At 45.0% G+C, this 21,548-nt stretch overlaps 1 protein-coding gene across 2 annotated transcripts in view; it reads right to left on the bottom strand.

Annotated features, from left to right (window-relative positions):
* Positions 1-4,463: 4,463 nt before the first annotated feature.
* Positions 4,464-21,548, bottom strand: part of LOC135391644 (venom metalloproteinase antarease-like TtrivMP_A) — a 74,420-nt gene continuing 57,335 nt past the window's right edge. For both annotated transcript variants that reach the window (XM_064621970.1, XM_064621971.1), the window contains exons 9-14: positions 20,587-20,633; positions 20,420-20,528; positions 20,185-20,352; positions 19,878-20,025; positions 7,215-7,337; positions 4,464-4,544 (exon numbers count right to left, since the gene is read on the bottom strand). In XM_064621970.1, the coding sequence (XP_064478040.1) occupies positions 4,482-4,544; positions 7,215-7,337; positions 19,878-20,025; positions 20,185-20,352; positions 20,420-20,528; positions 20,587-20,633 (658 nt within the window). In that variant the 3' untranslated portion in view covers positions 4,464-4,481. The remainder of the gene's footprint in view (positions 4,545-7,214; positions 7,338-19,877; positions 20,026-20,184; positions 20,353-20,419; positions 20,529-20,586; positions 20,634-21,548) is intronic.

The raw sequence follows: 21,548 nt of genomic DNA, 5'->3' as shown, positions 1-21,548 counted from the left end.
GATCACAAATCCAGATACCCAACCGGGAGCACCGAGACAGTTCAAGCGCATCCAATTCACCGGTGACCACAGCAGCGTGCCTCCGACGAACTCAGTTTGTTTTGTTGCAAACTGCTCGAGCTTTCGCCATCGGAAACACCGGCACTAGTCTTGTTCGGGTGCTCTTCGACACTGGTAGCCATTGTTCCTATATCCTATGCCTTGTTTTGTATTATATTTTTTGTGCCCTCACTACTTTCTAACAAGAATTTCGATTTCCTCCTTACTACCTTCTTCGTTCCCTTTCTCTAATGTACATCAGTATAAATATCTGTACCATGTGTGTCTGTATCATGCCTAATGAAGGACACACACTATTCGAAAGCTTGTGTTTCAGTAAGATTATTTGGATGTTTCAGTCTCTGATGGCCGTGAGTTCTGCTAATCCTACCTGTGTTGCGAAAGGGAGCCTGCGACCTTGCTGGTAGGTGTTGTAGTTGAGGTCTGTTGAGGTGACCTTAATATTAATCAGCTCGAGTAACCAGGGAACTTGGTCAACAGCAAATACTACAAGGTGTCATTTGAATCTGTGAAAACATAAGCCGCTATGAATTCACACCTTGGCTGCACTGGTCCCATTGAAAAGGATTGTGCACGACAGCAGGATGTTCCCTGCAGCCATCTTGTTCACTTCTGGCCGACGTTTCCAAGATAAATTGTGTTCACTTGGGCACTAGGCTTTTGTGGTGAGAAGCGTGACGCGAACTCCTGTGGCCACTTTGTGAGATGCACCGGAAGTTCTGGATATGATGCACATTTGAGATACTACTTCTGGTCTGGTGAAGCAGAAGGCACAACACTGCAAAGTAGAAGAGCTTTTAGTATCTGCTCTTGTATCAGAAGTTGTTTCAAGCAGCTTGTTTGAAGTCACGTATCAGCAGGCCATTCAAAACTGTTGTCTTCAGATTTCAAGAATGACTCAACAGCTGGTTCCACAAGTGGTTCCACAAGTGGTGAGTGTGTATAGACAAGAGGTGTTGAATAAACTGGATAACTGGAAAACACTGGATAAAGGTTGAGAGGTGTTGACGGTAAATCATGCGTTGAAACACTTTTACTTCCTCACATTCTTGTCAGTCACGATGGAAGCCTGTGTCGCTGATATGAATGAAGAATACAGTCAGTATCTATAGCGCATAATCAATTTGGCACTTATATTCTGCGAGAGCTGAGGGTTCCCCAGGGGAAGGGGCATAGTGCGTTTGGTGCATTACGCAGCTTAGGCATCACAAAAATTGATTTGAATTTGAAGTGAACCACATATATGTATCATTCCTGTGTATCGGTAAATACATACCTCGTGTGCACTGGTGTTCGCATCGACAGACGTTACAAGGTAAAGCACTGGTGTCGGGACTGCGATCCGTGTGAGAAGTTTTCGACCGTCCGCTGCTACCATTTCGTACGACTCGTCAGAGAAATGGGTTGAGCAAATACGACATGGCTCACGAATGTCTTGACCATGCGCTTGCAACAACTTTCGTGTCTGTGCATTTTCGTTGGAATCTTGTGGTACACAACGTCCCTTGTCGAAAGAGCACTCTTAGTGTATCCCCGAACATTACAGTAGATACCTGGCATCGCTGTCAGGTGAAGCTTTGTTCAATTTCGGCAGGAAATGAACTTTTTAGCGTACACAAACCTCGCAAGGCCGCAATAAACGCCGTCGCCGTGCGTTATATGGTTGGGAGGAGAGAGGAGAGAGAGTTGGGAGAGAGTTGGGAGGAGGGCGCTGACCGCGCTGACAGTATTTTGGGATAATGTTTCTTCGATATATTGAAGAATTGTCTCAGTAATTCATGTGATTCTAAAAGTAGTGTTTGTTGGAGATTAGTAGCCGGTCATAAGTTCATTGTGTATTACTTAGGTATCACGTGACGGGAGTACTCCCATCATGACTTTTTTTGCTGTTACGGGGCAGAACCTACCGTCCGATTTATTTTTCGAATTTATGCTGTGTAATAATTAACGCGCTTTGAGTGCTTGTGCTCTATGTGAGGCATCACACAGGCAAACACTACCAGGTCTTACACAGAAACAGGGGGGTCAAATTTCAGTTTACAGTTCCTTAAAACTTTCCCGTACTAGTGAAATGTCTGGCTATTCTTTCTCTAATTGTCCTTTGTACGCGTGCACACGAGGCCGCTTTCATACCACTCTGTGTTACATAATGGTTTAGTAGCGACTGAAAAGACTGACGAATGGGGGAACCCCAAAATTCGCTTCTACGATCAGTGGAGATTCTTCGGAATTCCATGAAAGAAAACTCGTTGGAAAACTTTCTTTATTTCTTGCGGGCGCCTTGTGCGAATGGGGACCGTGTACAGGTACGTCGATAGTGTATCTGTGACCGTTAAGATATATTTATAGCCCTTTTTAATCCCTTATAGCTCCTTTTATAGCCCTTGTTAAATTTCTTATATTTACGCATATCCAGGATATCCGCCTGATAGAAATCACTCACGTGAGTTGCGATGATAATGCGCCACTTAAATTTCTTTACCAGCTTGTGAAGGGTGTAAGCATCTTCGTTTTTCAGCTGCTCGACAGCTTCGCTGCGCGTGAGCTTGTGATAACGTCAGTACTCAGCCACCCCTTCTAACCCTTACTCCTTGATTGATCTTTCTTTAGGGACCCCATATTTGCTCCAGCGGGCAATTCGGGATATTTTCAGAGCGCTTATAATTTTTACTACTTTTTGTACCAACTGGGTTTGTTGATGAGCGCGCTACGTGCTAAGTAGCTCACGAGAACCACAATGTTTGAGCGACTGATTCACTTCCCATTATATACTAGAACATTATCCGCCTGCCAGGTGAAAACTTTCTTCAGTTTTTTTTTTAAATACAGATTTCGCGCGTGCTTTATCAACGCTCGAGAGTAGAAGATTAAAATCGAATTGGCTGAGTTCCGGTTCTGTTTTTGAATTGGGTTCCAAATTGGCAGGTCCCAGAGGAGGAGGAGGATGACAGTGCGCATACTTTAGGAAGTCATAAAGAGCTTCACCAAGCCCCGGAAGGGCTTGGTGGGGGCCCCTTCCTTTGGGGACCTCCAGGACCGCAGAGATCAGGTTCCCGCTGAAGTCCTTCCTGAAGTTTTCTACCTCTGCCGACGCATACACCAATGGCGTGTCTCGAAATGGCAAGTCCGCATTGGCATTCGTCATCCCATCCGAAGGCGTACTGGAAGGACGTCACCTTTCGCATCAAACGTCATGCACAGCTGCGGAGCTCTATGCCATACTTTTCTTTCTGCAGCACTTACCCAACGGGATTGGGTCGTATTCACTGACTCAACATCTGCGGTGCAAGCAATTGAAAATTCCTGCATAGGAGGCTCATCCGCACCGTTGGTTAAGGAGATGTGTGGAAATGTATGTGTATGGAATGTGTATGGAAAGTAGTCTACGAAGCAGGGCACAGGCTGGTTTTCCAATGGGTTCCAGCCCATGGTGGTGTCGAAGGCAATAAACAGGCCAACAGTGCCGCCGAAGCAGCTCTCTCGTCTCGGAGATGGGCACGTATTGCGCTGCTGAGGGGAGATCGTCGGTCCGTACTTCGACGCCTCGTGACTCCTCAGGCTACCCACCAATGAACCGTTGACATTCTCCCCCCAGCCCTGCTAAATAGAGTTGATCCGGCGCTCAGTTTCCGCATGCCTCGACGTAACTCTCGTCAAGACGCCGCATTCGTTTGTCGAATGCGCCTCGATGTGGCTTTCACCGCACAGTGGCGTTACCGCTTGAGGTTGGGACTCTCCCCACTGCAGTCACTGCGGTGCTGTAGAAGATCTAGAGCCCATTCTTCTATTCCATTGCACACACTACCTACCTTCCCGAACCGTACACTCCAGGTCCTTTAACGAGCTAGACTCTCGCCCCCTCTCTCTCACAAAATTGCTTGCTCCCTGGCCACATCCAGCCTGCCAACGCTCTGCCCTCAAAGCTCCCTTCACCTTTCTGGATAGCATAGGATTTTGGTCCTTATTGCGAAGGGGCTCATTATTTCATTCGCCACATTACCACCAGCAATGGGGTAGAGTATCGCCCCTGGCGATGAAATTCCCCAGTCATCGTCTTGTAATAAAGTTGTTGTTGTTGAAAAACCCTCTGTTATAGCCTAGGACATATCTCCCTATGACTACTAAACACGTACAGGGAAGCGTATAGGGAACTGTATTTTTGAATGCTAGCTGCTGCAGAACCCCTCAGAGAAGGCTGAGAGTGTGCGAATTTTCTGCCCTAAAACGGCATTAGTTTTCGACTGCGATACAGGCCTCCAAAGGTGACTTTAAAGGGCCCTTACTAATCCAGCCTGGTAATTATTGTTGCCAGCCACGAATCTGGCGACTCTTTCCTCTGCGACTTCTTTGGCAACTCTGCTACAGTCATGTATAGTATATTTATCTATCACAGCAACGTCCTCTGAAAAACGACAACCATTTTATTCCGCTAATGTTTCTGGTTTAATCTTAGGTATCTTCTTGCAGTAGCCGTTGTAGCATACCTGGAAAGTGGAACAAGAAATTGATATCAGTGCGGTTATACTTTGCATCGTGCCACTAGTTTTTCAGCTCGTGTATTGTTATGCCTTCCAATTTCAATTCAATTCAATTCGTTTATTTCTATCTAAAATGACGGGTGGACCCGGGCTAAAAAGCTTTAAAAAAGCTTGAGAGACGCCGCGGCTCCACGTGCAACAGACAACGGCGACAAATGCACGGGGAATAAGACAAGAGAAACGCAAGTACAGTAAAAGAACACACAAAAACAAAAGACAAAGACAAAAAAGAAAGAGCGGATAGGAATACCGCAAATGCACCGCATTTGTAACAAAGTTGTATTATATTACACACGCAAATACTTGGTGTATGTACGTAATCTGAGCAATATTAAATGGCATATCAACAATATTAATGATTTCCTTCGTAATGCTTCGAAGTGATGTCGTTATGAGGTCAGTGTAGTGTTGGTGAAAGTAGTTTAATTGACGGGGGACTGCAACCCGCAATCTTCCTAAACCGTAATCGGTCCGGGAAAAAGGAACCGCAGGAACAACCGCAAAAGGGACGTTTTAGATGCGGATCCCATACAAGGCTGCAGTAGTTAATTAGGGACTGGATCAGGCTCTGGTATATCAGCCGCTTACTACAAGTGGATAAAAGGTACTCATCTCTCTGAAGCAGACCAAGGACTTTGCTGATCTGGGATGCCATGAATGAAATGTACTTATTCCATAGTAATTTACTATCAACCATGACACTCAGGATCTTGGCACTATCAGTAAAATTTATCTTTGAATTTCCAATCAGGTCACGGGTTGAGGCAGTACTTGATCATCGTGCTGCAAATAAGGGAGCTATAGTATTGTCTGTATTAATGTTCAGGAGGTTGTGGTACGCCCAATTGGCGATAGAGCTCAATGTATCATTAGTGTCCTGAATTATGCCATTAAGCGTCTCCCAGTCACCAGTAAAGATACGTCGTCCGTGGAAAGTATAATGTTGCGGTGAATAAATGTGAAGTCATTTATATATAGCAAAAATAATAGAGGACCTATTATACTGCCTTGGGGTACGCCCGCCATGATAGGAAGAGTACTAGAGTTACTTTCATGGCGAAGTGAAACCTACTGACAGCGTTCAGATAAGTATAGGATCGAAAGAACGAAATGCTCTGTCCGCGAACCCCGTAATGGTCCAGATTGGCTAGGAGCAGATAAGGATTTATGGTGTCGAATGCTTTTGAGAAATCAATGTACACACCTGAGGTGGTTCTTCGAAGTTGTCAAGGATAAATATATATCTGGTGTAGAAGCGCTAGTTGCGTTGACTTTCTCTGTCTAAACCCGTGCTGTCTTGACGATAGTATGCTATGCTTTTCAAAATAATCCACTAAACTGTTATTAACGACTTTTTCTAGGATCTTGGAGACGTGTGGAAGGATATATATAGGTCTATGGCTTGATAGCACGTTATGATCGCCCTTCTTGAACACAGGTACTACTCTGCCAATTTTCATGTTTGTTGGAAAAGTGCATTGCGTTATACAAAGATTACAAATGTGCGCAAGAAGTGGGGAAATAATGTGGAATACGTATTCGACGCTCTTCGTGTCCAATCCGAAGGCATCCAGGGCGCGAGAGTTTTTCATAGATCTAATGGTGGAAGAAACTTCCGCTTCGTCTGTAGGTCCAAGAAAGACGGAGTTTGCAGGCTAGAAAAAGTGGTGCGCTATGGCCACGGCAATCTTCAATATTAATGCAATGTTCATTGAACACATTGGCCCGATCTGAACCACCTCGCTCGCCATTGTCAATAACGAGCGTTGAGATGAGATCCAGCGATGTATTTCTCTCCAATAACAAGTTCAACTTTCACGGCTCTATATTTGTGCTGTCCAGTTGGGAGTTGATGTGCGCCATTCTACTTGGGATTGTTCCCGAAACTTTTGTATTCAAGCCGTTCTTTCGACAGTGTTTCCAACGACGGAACACTAAAAAATCATTCATTAGAGGAGATCTCATTCATATTATCGGGTAACACAAGTGATATTTGGTACATGTTGTAGATGCTTCGACCTATACATCAATTCTCCGAGTGGGAAGTGTCTTTCAAGCAAGCCTCTTTTTAGTACTATGGTGAACCACTGGTTTTCACCACTTGTGTGTATCTACAAATAGAAGCTCTGGGTGACTTGCACCCCAAACGTAAATCGAACTCTTCTTCTGTCCTTGGCGTTTGAGCTATCAACACATTCGGCGCAAGTGGGACAGGAACGCCGTTGTCGAAGTTGTAAAAGACAGCCAGAACACACAAGGAAATAATTTTTGTCTCTAATTGTCGTACTGTTAAGCTAGTTAAGATTAAGAAATAAGCCAGAACAAGTACATTTGCATTATAAGACAATTACCTGCGTGAGTTATTGTAATGTTCCTAACGTAAAAACATCTATAGGGACGAACTTTGGCAAAGGAACATTGACTTGTTGAGCGCAGTTCAGTGGAAGGAAACCTTTGCAACATGCGTGAACCGATTTGCTACGTTTGAAGCCCGCCTCCCTCCCCGGCTATCCCGGTAAGATTTCCCGTCCGTACCCGAAGACGTTTAGTCTCTTGACCAGACTCGACATAACTAACCTATACTTTGCGAATCCTCGATCCCTCTTTTCAACTTACTTTTTTATCGGCGCAACGGGTGCCGTCGACGGCGAACATTCCAAGATGAGTCTCGTAGCCGTAGATACTTTCTGCGGCATGACAAAGAAGTCTGCATCTCCGGTTGGCAGCTATTCCTAACTCCTGAGAAAGGAAGAAGAAATATATATACACACATAACATATCTGCATGAGAGAAAGTAGTTCAAGGGAAAGGTCGCGCTTCTCCTGTGCTGCTCCGGAACAGATCCAAAATTTATATAGGCTTAGGCTTCTTTGGAGCCATCAGGTTTTTGAAAGGAGGAATGTAACATTTCATGGACCCCCCGCCGTAATATGGATGGGAGGTCCGATGTCTGTATAGCGCTTTCTACAGCTCAACAGGTCCCTGCCAGTCCTGCCAAACGACCACGGGTGGAGAGCCCTGACTCGGGTGATGCCGACAATCCGCAAGACATGAATGCTAACGCCATGGACACTTCGGTACCGGCCGCTCCCTACCAGACAGGTTAGATGAACGATGCAAACACTGCTATAACTCTTGATGGCCCGTTCACCACTGTCACAGAACCGAGCCGTTGGTATTATGCATACTATTTCGCACAACATCTAGTGATCAGTCCTTCTGGAAGGTGAATGCAGTCGCTAGCGAGATACGCCTGTTAGCCCAACAACAGGTTATGCACCACCTTTTCCACCGATATGGTTCTCTCTTTGTCTCCGTACGGTCTGAAGCGGCTGCCCGCAATCTTTTTACTACCGTCAATTCCTCAATCGCATGCCAGAAATATGGGCAAGATTTATGATGTCTTCAAAGAGCACTCGCACGACGATTTCGTGCTCTACCACAAAGACGCTGGGGTTATATCTGCAAGGCGACAGGTTCGGCATTCCATGGCAGCAGATGGCGGTGATCACTCCGTTGACTCCGTTACGCAGCGTCATCCTGACTTTTCAGCCCACAATCCGTTTTTCCCCGCCGAATTGCCCTCGGATTTCAGACCCTCATAGTCCACGAGAACATAGTAGGCCTCATGCAGTTCTGTAACTGCCAAGGATTTTGCCATCTTGCTCGAAACTGCCGAGGTGCTACACGGTGTGGCATATGCCCTTAAAACAAGGCATTACCAAAGATCAGACTGCAACAATAGATGAAGGCCAACGTGCGTTATTTGTAAATCAGGCCTACACGCGTCATTTTCTATATGTCCTGTGAAGACCGCCGACACCCAAAAAGCACCAAGGCCGGATACTGCCTCCAATGGACAACTGACATTCTCCCTCCATCTATACTGAGAAGAGTTGATGGAGGAGGAGGAGGAGCGTCGTTGGGAGGAACCCGAGAGGTCTGCCTGCCTGATTAGGCGGCATGTTTCTCGGGAAGGGAAAGGTGGTGGAGAGGAGGAGAGGAAAGTGGTGGAGAGTAGGAGAGGAAAGGGTGAAGTGGAAGACCGAGCGGAATCCGCTCGGGGGGAGGATCAAACGCTCGCTTTCCGCATGCCACGAAACACCTCCCGTTAAGATTCTGCATTAATTCGTCGAATGCGATTCGATGTGACTTGTGCAGATCAGTGGCGTTACCGGTTGAGACAAGTTGCTCTCCTAGACGCTGTCACTGCGGTGGTTTGTTTCTTTGCAGGAAAAAAAAAAGGAGAAATTGAACTCGTCTCCCGACGTGTTCTGCTACTTATAACATAAATCCCCCCCCCCCCCAAAAAAAAAGAGTCTGGTATGGAATCCTTCTCTATTGCCCGCACCACGAACCTTTCGGTCGAAAGGACCTGAAGGGGTCCTTTCTTTTTTCTTTTTTCTCTGCCAATAAATCCTCCCCCCTTTCTGATCCATAATTTCAGAATATCTAATTCAGCTGGACTCTCTTCCATCTCACTGTCAAAATTGCTTGGGCCAATGCCAAATCCAACCCACCAACGCCCTGCCCTAGGAGCACCTGTAAAGTTTTTGGACACTGCAGTGGGAGGCGACTCATTATTCGGACAGTTATGAACTGGGATAGTTGGTACATATTAATCTTTTGTGTCTTTTGTCTCGTGCGCTCCGATTATGATCAGTGATATAATAAAATGATAATTTCATTTATACGTGATTTGTATGTATTATCTGTCATATTATAATATCATAATCATATAAATGATTATGATAAAACACTGCTGTGAGATTAAGATTTTACAAAAATCTAAATTTAGACCCATGTCCTACGTTTGTCGTGCCCTACCCTACGTTTCCATGTACAACTCAGTGTACTGTGCGCCGTGATTTCATTTCATTTCATTTATCTTTGTTCTGCTTACTTCAACAGTAAGCCCAGGGTAGTGGGAAAAAAAGCCACGCAATATGGTTTGACGAGTCCCAGCCCCGGTCCTTCAGCAGTGGAGCACACAAGCAATTTAAGTACAAGCGATACAAGTAACATAAGCGATACAAAACACAACCTAAACACAGCGAAAAAAAAAGCCTATGCACAGAGCCTATGTACATCAACCAAATGCATATTCTGGTACAATACCAGAATGTCTATGTTAAAAAAAAAAAAAAAACATATGGACGCTACGCTAATTGAAACACTGCACAAGAAACAGAAGTGAAAACATGTCATTCATCAGCGGCAAAGAGAAGGCGCCCAATTTTTCAGTTTGCTTATATTTAGGAGGTGAACCTGCGTATGGACATTAAGTAATGTTGCCAACTGATATGATATTAGTTGTATTCCGCATTCTGTCCGGGGTCTATATGAACCAACCAGGTCGGGAGGGAACGTAAGGAATGTAAGTATTCATATTTTACTAGTTTAACAAGGTTCAACGAGATTTGTCTCCAATAAACGATATCAACATACGCGTAGTTCCGCGCGGGGCTGGGCATTACTGTAATACATTTTGTATTACGTATTATAATGCAGGTGTCAGAAAAGTATCTATACTACGTACAATACGCAAAAACTCGTATTACAAGTATTATAATACTCAAGTAATACTTCTGGGATTTTGACGTGTTCGTTCACGCCGTATGCGATAATATGCTATATCTGACCACACCACACGTGTCACTTCATCGGCTCTTTGAACACCTACTCCTCTGGGGATTAGTCACTGTACCCTCTCTGGTCATAAAATTCCCGGGGAAGAAACGAACTATTAGAAGTGTTTCTAGCTCTGTGTTCAAGGCACGACCATCTCTATAATACTTATAATACTTAATAATAACTAATAATGATACTAATAATAATTAGTATAATATGTAGTATAATAATTAGTATAATATCATAACTAATAATTGTAGAGGTGGTCGTGGTCCAAGGTTAATGTAAGCGCCGGGGCTGGCTTTTACGTCTGGTACGCGGGAAATTCAGAATGGCGGCTATTCTGAATGGTAAACTCTGGTTAAAAATGGTGGTTCATGAGGAACCCGGGCACAATTTGCAAGGCCGAGTGTCATTTCTTTCCTCGTGAAAGTTTCATTTCTTTCTCTTCACGTGGAACTCCCACGTCCAGATATGTGGCATGCTCCTGTTAATTCTTTAAAGGTCAGCTCCGTGCAAAAAACTCACTGTCACTGATCACAAAAATAAAAAATAAAAAACGAGCAGGCACAAGGTTGATGCATCCTAAATGTACCTCTTCCATAGAGCTAGGATGAATACCCTGTATTTAGGGAGAAATCTAATTTTTTGGTTTGGCGTCCGATCGTCAGCTAAAACAACTGACGTCACGGTCAGCTTTCGATTTCGCTCTTCTTGGCTTGTTTAATTGCTCGCAGTTTCGCAATCGTCAGCAATCGACAAGCTGAAAGTGAAATCGAAAGTCGCACGTACGTACGCACACCGTCCTCTCCGTCTAAATCTGATCATCATCGTTTTACTTCCACTGATAAGTATAAGCACACGGAACTTCGTCAAACGTGTCACTTTGTCACAGATGCGGTGTGAAAGAATTGTTAGAATGCCGTGCTCCTTGCCCGAACGAGCAGGTACGCTAACCACAAAGATGTTTCGTACCAAGTTCCCAGTTGATTTCGTGCATGATTCGGTGGCACGAAATCAGAGGTTGAGTGCTGTGAACTTATCGAGGCAACAGTAGTGTGTGCTCGAACATTCTGAATCAGTATGTTACGAGGTCGTTCATCTCGCAAGCTAGCAGGGATTACTAAGCAATTGTCCTGCATTCTTCACTTGCAGGGACTCAAACATTCGAACAACTGAAGGGGAGTAGTGAATGTGCAGGTCCCGACAAAAGTTTACGGAACACCGGAGTGGTGTATATCGTCATCGGAGCCATACCCTTGCAGCAAATGGGAGCAGATAGACTTACAGACAGGTAAGAGAACTGATGTTCTGAGGCTGGAACAACATAGAAGGGACAAGTACATACACACTGAGAAAAAAAAAAGGAGTGAAATAAGCTCCTTTTCGGGGGTAAAATGCCCAAACACCCACACTGCAAGCAACCACTCCCTTTCGGGAGTGAAAGCAACGCCTAGGGCCCATGGAGTAAAATAGACGCCCAGGGTCGAGGTGTTTAATTTACACCCATACCGGTCTCCTCATACACCCTGCATACGGGTGTGAAGTAAACCACTTGGTAGGGTTAGATTTACTCTATTGGGAACTTAATAATACCTTTCACTAGTATTACTGCTTAAAACAAATTAAACAATAATGCATTTTTTATACTTAAGCGCAAGAATTGACTGAAACATTCAAGTGATGGTACATGGAATATCTTTATTATATACTGCTGTAAGCAACGGTAAAAAAACATCAGTGTGGAAATGTATATTGACTTTTCCGACGGGTCTCTATAACACTCCCTTGGGGAGTAATACTTAAGTAACGGGAGTAAAGAATGAAGAAATTCATGTAAACAGAAAAAATGCAGCGGCGCGGCGACTTGGAAGCGAGCCAATAACGTGCAGGGGGTGTAACTTTGACTTAAACTCCCTTTCAACTCATTTTTTTCTCAGAGTGTACAAAGCTTCAAATTGCCTAAGAAATTAACGATGAGAGATGAAAGTCACAGAAAAGTTTAGCCAGCTGTAGGACTCGAACCCACACCTTCTGGATTACCGATCCAGGGCTTTACCAATTGAGCTAAGCTAACACACCTTCCCAGCGACTTCCAGGGTGCGTCATCTGAAGGGACAATCCAGTCTCTCTCTCTCTCACTCATCTTCCTTTCACTCTTACATTTTTGCTCACTCATACACACATTCATATGACAGGGATCGACGCAAGCGGCAACTGTTGAACATGAGAGAACTGATGTTCTGGGGCTGGAACAACATAGAAGGGACAAATACATACAAAGCCTCAAATTGCCTAAGAAATTCAACAGTTGCCGCTTCAATGCTGCCTATGTTCAACAGTTGCCGCTTGCGTCGATCCCTGTCGTATGAATGTGTGTGTGAGTGAGCAAAAATGTAAGAGTGAAAGGAGGATGAGTGAGAGAGAGTGACTGGTTTGTCCCTTCAGATGACGCACCCTGGAAGTCGCTGGGAAGGTGTGTTAGCTTAGCTCAAGGTGGAAAAGAACAAAATAGCTTAGCTCAATTGGTAGGAGGAGTATTCTCGTGAGCGAATTTAAACGGAGCGGCGAAGGAAGGACAGCTGGCGCCACGCCGTGGCGAGCTGCCGAGCGGAGACACAGCGGGCAACATGACGGCAGGTCCCCCAAACTCACCTCGGAAAAGCATGCAACGAAGAAGGCCGCCACTAGATACCCCACTGTTGCCGTTCCGGATCACTTCAGCGCGCTAAGTTTAGGGGCAAAATGTTTTTTTGTTTCTGCGAATGAATCTAGTCTTTATATGTCCAAATAAAACGCGTATAACAACTTTCTGTGTCGTGTTTCACTTCTTGGTCCCGTTTTTAAACGTGTTGAGCGATCGGAAGGATCTAGTGCACGGCTGCGTGCATCACATAGCGTACCTGTCGTACCAGGCGCCGCAGGCACAGTCGTCCATTTCTCCTTCGATGACTTGGCCTGGCTTGGATTGTGCTTCAACTGGATCTTTAGCGCGCTACAATCCAACGCAAGCCAACGTCTGGTAACAATGAGGGTATCTAAGGGCGGCCTCCGGCATTGCACGCATCGGGATAGGAACAAATACATGGGAAAATGGCGACCTTGGGGGACCTGATTAAAAGGCTACTTCCTCTCCAGACCTGTTTGCCGTGTCAGTCACAACAAGTGTAATGGTACAGGCGCTTATCAAGGGCTAGATAGGAACTAGTAATATCGCGACACATATTGTTGAACTTCTAGATTTAACACTGAAATATTGAACTCCAGTAACTTACGTCCCCTGATGACACATTTTCAACTCCCGTAGGCTGATTCTGTAAGTACTCAAACACAAAATATTCAGTGAAAACAATTTCAACCAACAAAAAACAAATTTCAATATATACAGAGCGCCCAAAAGAGCTGTCGAAAGCCTACCTTTTCGAAGCATGTCCGTGGTATAATACTTTACAAGTGACATACAGAACCATATTGTAATGCTATGCTGTTCATAACACCAGAGTTCAATATTTCAATGTTTCAGAGTTCAATATTTCAGCAGTTCAATATAAGCTGAACATTGTTATGTTCAGCTGACAAATATTCGACTGCCGTAACTTAACCCTGTCAAAAAACGACACCAGGGAATCCGGATGGGTCATTCCATGCCAAATGATCTAAAGGTCCTGCTCGACACCTCTCAGTTCATTTTTTCAGAAACGATACCATACATAATACGTCCTACTAATAAGCATTTGCCAAAGAGTTGCTGAAATATATTGAACCGCTCTTCAGTTCCGAGGTGCTAAAATTTACACAAAAGACGAAAATCACAGTACGAAGGAAGAAGCCAAGAGGGCGGAGTTATCCACGTGGACAGGGTTTCGTGGTACAGGATGACACGGCGTGGCCCGAGCAATGTGCCAAAGGCGATTTCTTTGCTCAAGTGCCTAAATTTTTAGACGTCGTAGCTGCAGAGCGGTTCAATATTTTTAGTTAAACTTCGGCAAATGCCTATTGGCAGACCGGAGTATGTTTTTTCTTAAGAACTGAGGGGTGGTCGAGCAGGGCCTTGGATAATTTGGCGTAGAATGACCCTGATGTGAACATCAGTCCGTAATTTGGAACCTATATGCTCTGTTACCCTTGGAACATCAAGTTCCAATTTCACTCATTTGAACTGCGCCTCTTGCGCTCCCCTCAAATTACTAGCAATATTAAAGCAGCCTCAAATTACACAACTGTTATTTACATGGCTTAAAGAAGTGTGAGCATTCATCATCGAGATGGGGATCGCTCGCAAGAAACCATAAGGAACAGTAAAGAATAGCAACACAAACTTGAATCTGCACCTTACATGTCCTTGAATGCGTAACGTTCATCATCAACACACACGCCGTAATCAACAAAGCTTAAACTCATGGGGCAGGTATCCGCAATGTCCGACCAACGAACAGCGACGGCTAAAAATTTTCTTCAAGCAGTCAGCTCCTCGGCGATGGTGTTCTTCTGTCTTTTCGTAGATTTGGGGACTAGGGATTTCTGTTCATACGTGTTTCTTCGTGTTTGCTACCATGTTACTCCACCAACGCGCTTTGCATTTTCTCGCACTTCTGTCGTGATTTCCCGTCCAGTTTGCCCGTCTTGCTTCAACGTCGGCGAGATCGAGCTTCATCACCAACTTGCGACGACTCGATCCGTTGCTTGCCGCTTCGTACGAACTTAAACCTGCAAGAAAGATAAATTCAAAACACACTGCTACAACTGCATGTCAGTGTGAAGGAGTCATCAAAATATGTAACATACCGCTTGCACAGAGAGCGGTTAGTAACACACTCACTGCATTGCATCTTGCGATTTCCCTATCAGCGCTCACAATGCCTGCAAGTAGAGGTAAAACCACAAAAAGAACGGAAATGCCTGGCACTCACGAAAGCGTATACGATATATCGTCTACATACCTCATAGACGGCTGAAATCCTGTAGACGAACCCAGGAACCGCTTCAGATTTGGAACCCACACCCAAACGAACCTCACACATCGACGTTCCATCGTTCCATAACGGACAGATTAAGCCGCCGGCGACTGGCTGAAACGCTGTCACGTACATGCAGTGCAATGTTGCAGGGATTGCAAAAACAATATCTTGAAGTAAGAGCTACAGTATAAAGTTACGGCAGCTGTACCATGGACGAATTGCTCACAAACATTTGAAATCACGCGAACTATTTTGCAAGACGGACGATGTGGCACGTGGCACACAGCGCGGAAAGCTTGTGTTATGGCTTGTGTAACGATTGCAAATTCAAAAGGAGGAGGTCACATGGGTCAGAAGTTACGTGGCGCTAGTCGAAAGAGAGGGGGAGAGGGTAAACCAGAGATGTGTCCTCCTTTTCTTTGTGTTTTCTCGAAGCTCGGATCGCTCTAGCTGTAGGAGAAAGGTTTGCTGCGGTGGGTGGCTAATTTGAAAGGAACCATTGACGTTTGTAATTTCACTTGCAGTGAAGCTACACTACTATCTATCATTGATGGCGTAGTCTTGTGGCCACCTTTAGATGGTACTAGTGCATTGAAAGATGTGGATGTGCCCGAGTAACACGCAGCAAATGTTTTTTTTTCTGTCTTTTTTCTGCTATCATCATCTGTGCTTTGGTACTCACTGTTTATAGTCGAAAAACGGGAGAGCACAAAAACGGCTGACGAGAAGCTAATTATGTTGCCCCAAAAGGTCTCCTTCGTCTCCACTTCTGTTACAGGTACTTCGCTTCTGTGAAAACACACTCTTATGCGTATACTTATGCATGCTACCTCAACCACTTGCTTTCTTTAAAAAGGGTAATGTTTCTTCTCCAGTTATTACGCGTCACCTTTCCGAGCTCCGTGATGGAAGAGGTTTATCTCAGATCCCAAGCACGGGATAGGGGCGGGGGGAGTTCTGCAAGAAATCGAGCTTGTCTGCTGACTCCCTCTCCCGTAGGAACAGTGCAGTAGCTACACTCTTAAAAATGAACTTCACCGCATAGCACGCTCCTAGCCAACCATCACCTCGAATGATATCGTTATCTGTCCTGATTTGTTGAAAACGGGAGGCGTACGCCTTTTTGTGACACTTATGCTCTTCATAATTTATCACAAAAAAGGCGTACGCCCCCCGTTTTCAACAAATTAGGGCAGATAACGATATCATTCGAGGTGATGATTGCCTAGGAGCGTGCTATGCGGTGAAGTTCATTTTTCATTTCAAGTTCATTTAAAAGTGACGTTGCCCACATACGTGAGGCCGACAACGGCAAGCCCTATCGCCATCACCACCACCACCACCACCATCATTTTTAAGAGTGTGTAGGAGGCAGATAAAATTATACAGACAGAGTAGACGAATTTCAAGGCTAATTCCAAGTAAGAAATGGTACCCGTATACGGAAGTATTTGAAAGTTCTTCTAGGGCCCTGGAACAGTCCAGCAAGTGAAGCCACTTTGCGGCAGACGCCCTGCTACGATTCCTGACAGACAACAGGTTGGGTTTCTAGGCTTTGACTGCGTCTCGACGTTGACTGTCACTATTTGACTGGGACTTCCAGTGTCCAAGTGACGCACGTATTTCAGCGTGTACTGCCTGCAGACTCCGCTAACGAATGCGGAGTAGCAGGTTCTCGTAGCTGCCACCAACCTTGCAACCTCTTTGCGTATTGTAACTCTACATATCCCCCCCCCCCCCTGCACAAGTGAAAAGAAAAATCATGACATTGTTTGTTATTTGTGTGTGTTTAAGTACGGTCTGCAATTCATATTAGCTTGCTATACGACGCGAAAAGGAGGTTTTTAGCGTGGAACGTCTCGGTGGTGTCTCGTGTACCTTTTTGTGTACGTGTCCAAATAACATCTAAAACTGTAGACGTCTAGTAGACTTCAAAATTGAGATGTCTACTAAACATCTAACCCAGTAGAGGTCTAGTAAACATCGTGATGCAGACATTCACTAAACATCTGACCCCCTAGGGGACTAGTAGACGTCTACCTTTATGCCTAGCCCTAAAATCTGAACTTATCCCTGGTTTAGACGACTATTATCTCATCATGTGCTACATGGGTGTGAATGGTGGCTGTTCATGAGACCCTGAGCAGAAGGAAGAGGCTACACTATAGGCTCACCGCAAGAGATACAGTTAATGAGTCACTAAAACACTGACAACTCTGCAAAGCATTAACTGCAAGTGGACAACAGAAAGGCTTCAGTGAATGTGTACAAACAGTATCATCCCTGGGATTCCCGGTTTTCGGTGTCTCATTCGCCATGGATTGGTGGCTTCTGTAGAAGCGTAGCGATTGGGAAATAAACACGTGTTTTCTGTGCACAAGATAAACTGTACTCCAGGTTCTTTAGCTATTTGACCTATATGAGCTGTCAGGGAAAGATTAAAGGGACTGGGACGCTACCATAGATGTGGTTCGCTACATCATGGGTGCACTTATTCCACAGCATTCTGATGAAAAAATATATAGTTTTTTACATGTCATACTTCGCGAAATACATGCCCTCGAACAGATGCTCGACTAAAGCGTAGATATCACATACCTCAGAGCCACAGGCAATCCCATTGGTAGCAATAAGGGCAGTGACGTCAGAACTGCTTGAGTTTCGGTATTCACGGCGCCCATTTTTTACAGTCCTGTTCTTGGTTGTAAAAACACACATTGGTACAAAGAAACTTCTTTTACGTTTATGTGGGGTGATGGTGTTGCAACCCGGCACTCTCACTGACGGGAATGACCTCATTTTGTCCGTAAGACTGGCCACAGAACACCTCAGGGTTTTGTCCATCTTGCAGTGTATACTTGTTCACACGCGGTGAGCATTATGCAGGTCAGCCAGGCTGTTCTATGGTGCCTCTGTACTTCTACGTTAGTTCAGTGTATGCAATAAAATTATGGTCTGGTGAATGTTACGTGTAAAATTGCAGTATCTGGGGAATGTGTGGAAATGTGCATTGATACTAAAAGTAACCTGGCTGCAGAAACCAACATCCAGATTCAGAAGTAATAATGTTGTAGCCAGATCATGTGTGCATTCTTCTTTTTAGTGGTTGAATAATGTGTTGTCGCATGGCGGCATTGGTCTTGTAAACCAGCGGAAGTGAGGTGCAAAGATATCTCGGATAATCACACTTTCATTGTGTAATTGTACAGTGCAGTTTATTACGTCGTTATTTTTTATCCTTTCTTTGTTTTCGTCCTGCTCTTAAGCTCCCCTAAGCTATGTATGCCCTCACGTAAGTATCTTGCTTGTTCTTGTGTCTGGTGCTTGCTCTCTCGACAGTGTATAATATCGGCAGATACGTTCACGAGGAATCTGCCGCTAAAGTTGTCATCCATGCCTAATTCTTACGTACGTACCTACAATGTGCATACGATGCCATGGCGTTGCCAAATACAACTCGTTCACACGCTTGTAATTCCCTTAAAGAAACGTAATTACTATTCGTGGAACGTCCAAGATGTGCGCAACGGATGAAGTGATGCAGCGGTGGTGAGCCGTAACGATACTATACGGTGGTGGGGGTGGTGGGGGTGAAACGATTCGCCGTTGTCGGCCTCACAGAGGTGGGCAACGTCACGACTGACGATACTACGAAGGTAACGTCTTGCAATTAAGCAACCAATCAACTTACTTTATCCAAGACAACTACAATTCCAACAAAAATATCTTTTTCGTATGTATAGGCGCAGCACAGCTGTGTTGACAATCCGTGACATTCACGGTGCTCTTGGCCAGTTAGCCGCAGGCCGGCAACGCGAAAACATAATTGCACGAATCGTAACTGCACAGGTGATATCAATAACGTATTCTGGCATGAGCAAACCATCACACAAATAATTATAATAATAATGATAGAAAACACTGCAATCAAGAAGGCTACGTCAATCCTGCGGACGCTCCCTTTCCACCATCACCAGTCTACATTCCAGTATGCTCCGCAGAGAGGGAGGGATCTTTGAAAGAACACTGATATCACTTACGTCAGCGTGAACGACTGCCGTCATAAAAATGGCGGCCCCCATGTTTGTTTCGGAATGGTTAATTTACGATTACTTAAAATATGGGGCCGTCTTCTGGAAATAAAGGGTGGTTTCAGACACAGCTCGATATCGACTTCCAGAATATCGTTACAGGTATCCGCGGAGCTGACCTGTAAGACTGTTTCCTGTGTGCAAGAGAAACCACAATTTATGTTTGCATCGGACCATGCGGTTCGGCACCCGTCCGTTCGAACGAAAGCCGTTGATATTCAGAGTGGCATTGTGGGCGAGTGGCCTGCGTTAAGTTTGTTCTTCCTGAGCCTGCGATTTCAAAGCAGCATGATTTCCACGCTGTTTTGATTCGGATGGACGTCTTTAGCGCGTTACTGATGGTTCAATTAGTACAGTTAGCTGACCACAGAAAATGTCCAAAACATGGTGTGTCTTGTTTAGATAAAAATTAACGAAGAAATAAAATTCGTATGGCCATTATGCACCCTGTACAGCGATGCCACGGCCTGTGTATATGTCCGGCGCTTCAATGAAGGCACATTGTCTGCAGCGTGAAACATATTTAGTGGACAGTTATCTATTCTTGACAGGACCTCTTTCTTTCAAGTCTTTATACTGCGCTCTGACCCATTACTTACATCTTTTAAACTGTAGGTCTTTTTCAGTATGTATCCCAGGAACTTCTGGCACTGCTCATCGGCACCCAAATACTTGCCGGGGAGGTATTTCTCTTTGTTGTACGTGATGTGGGCGTCATTGGTCAACATGCATGTGCGGCCTCGAAAGCTACGAGAAAAGTTCTAACATTATCCTAAGCAAAGTACCTTCTATATGTTTACGATACCTAGCATCGTAAGCCTAGTACCTCGCCTACATCCACGTATTAAGCTTTTATTTCTGTCTCGATATGGACGCAGTTTTTCTTGTAGACTATTTTATACATACTGGATAAGATATCTGATCATGTCGTTGCAGCACGAAGAGAACCTGAACTCCTTGCGGGAATTCTGGATGTAGCTCATGATGTATCCGTCACTCCACGGGCACCGCGTTGATCCACTATAGTGATGCAATACGCTCGGGGCATGATCACCATCATGGGGACAGCCTAGTCTGTGCAAATATTTACACGGTGTTAGCTGAATTTGCTTAATTCGACTGGTGAGGGTCTTCAACCTACAGGTGACCAACTTCGTGTGCTACAGTTCGAACGTGGTACCAAGTCTTTGGAATATCTTCTCCTATACCAACACGAGCGTCCGTGCAGATGCCTCCGACGTAAGCGAAACCTGCGTATATACATATGTTGACTTGTTTGGGTGGCCGCGGAATGTTCGGAACGCTCACCTGCGTAGTCCTGTAGATACCCGCCACGCTGCTCAATGATGTTCAACCTGGATTAGGGTACAAACAAATGAATACGGAATGAAAGATCTAAGAAAAGATCTTCCCGGAACAGCATCGCAAGCAGTACTTCCCCGACGACCTTGTTATCGGCCGCGCGTTCAAAGACACGTCCCAGCCAGGGGCGGATCGCGTTATCAAGGGGCCCTTCTTCAAATATGAAGGACAGGCTCCCTTCTGCCTCCCTTCTGCGCTGTTCGTGGACTAGGCAGGACTGGCTCGATTTCACTTATAACGTTATAAGTGAGATCATGTCAATCCTACCCGATGTCGCCAAACTACTTTTTTGTCCCCGGTGGGAGAGCGTCACAGTGGAAAAACAAAAAGAAGATGTCAACCTTTGCAACTGTGCCGATGATATCTGCATTTCTGCTACTTGGCACTTTTTTTTTTTTTTTGTAGCTTTTCACGGTAAAGGAACCTGTGATGGCATCAACGACAACGGAATGGCGAAACGCCTTGCCCCAAAAGCAAGACTGTGACGGCCCTTCAAAGAGCAGATTCTATGTGTGGGCTAACCGGAGTCTCAAAAGTGTAAAGCTAGTTTCGATTTGCAACAGTTTGCATGAGACAGTTCATTGAAGAGGGATATTATACTCTTAAAAATGAACTTCACCGCATAGCACGCAACTAGCCAACCATCACCTCGAATGATATCGTTATCTGCCCCGATTTGTTGGAAACGGGAGGCGTACGCCTTTTCTATGACACTTATGCTGTTCATAATTGTCACAGAAAAGGCGTACGCCTCCCGTTTTCAGCAAATCAGGGCAGATAACGATATCATTCGAGGTGATGGTTGCCTAGGAGCGTGCTATGCGGTGAAGTTCATTTTTAAGAGTGTATGGTGGGACTAGTCCCACCATAGGGATATCAAAGTGCGGTGTCCGTGCCCAGCACACGCA

Source organism: Ornithodoros turicata, chromosome 4 (assembly GCF_037126465.1).
Source record: "Ornithodoros turicata isolate Travis chromosome 4, ASM3712646v1, whole genome shotgun sequence".
In the NCBI taxonomy this organism is placed as follows: Eukaryota; Metazoa; Arthropoda; class Arachnida; order Ixodida; family Argasidae; genus Ornithodoros; species Ornithodoros turicata.
The sequence above is the reverse complement of the archived record's forward strand: the minus strand, read 5'-3'. Positions and strand labels throughout refer to the sequence as shown.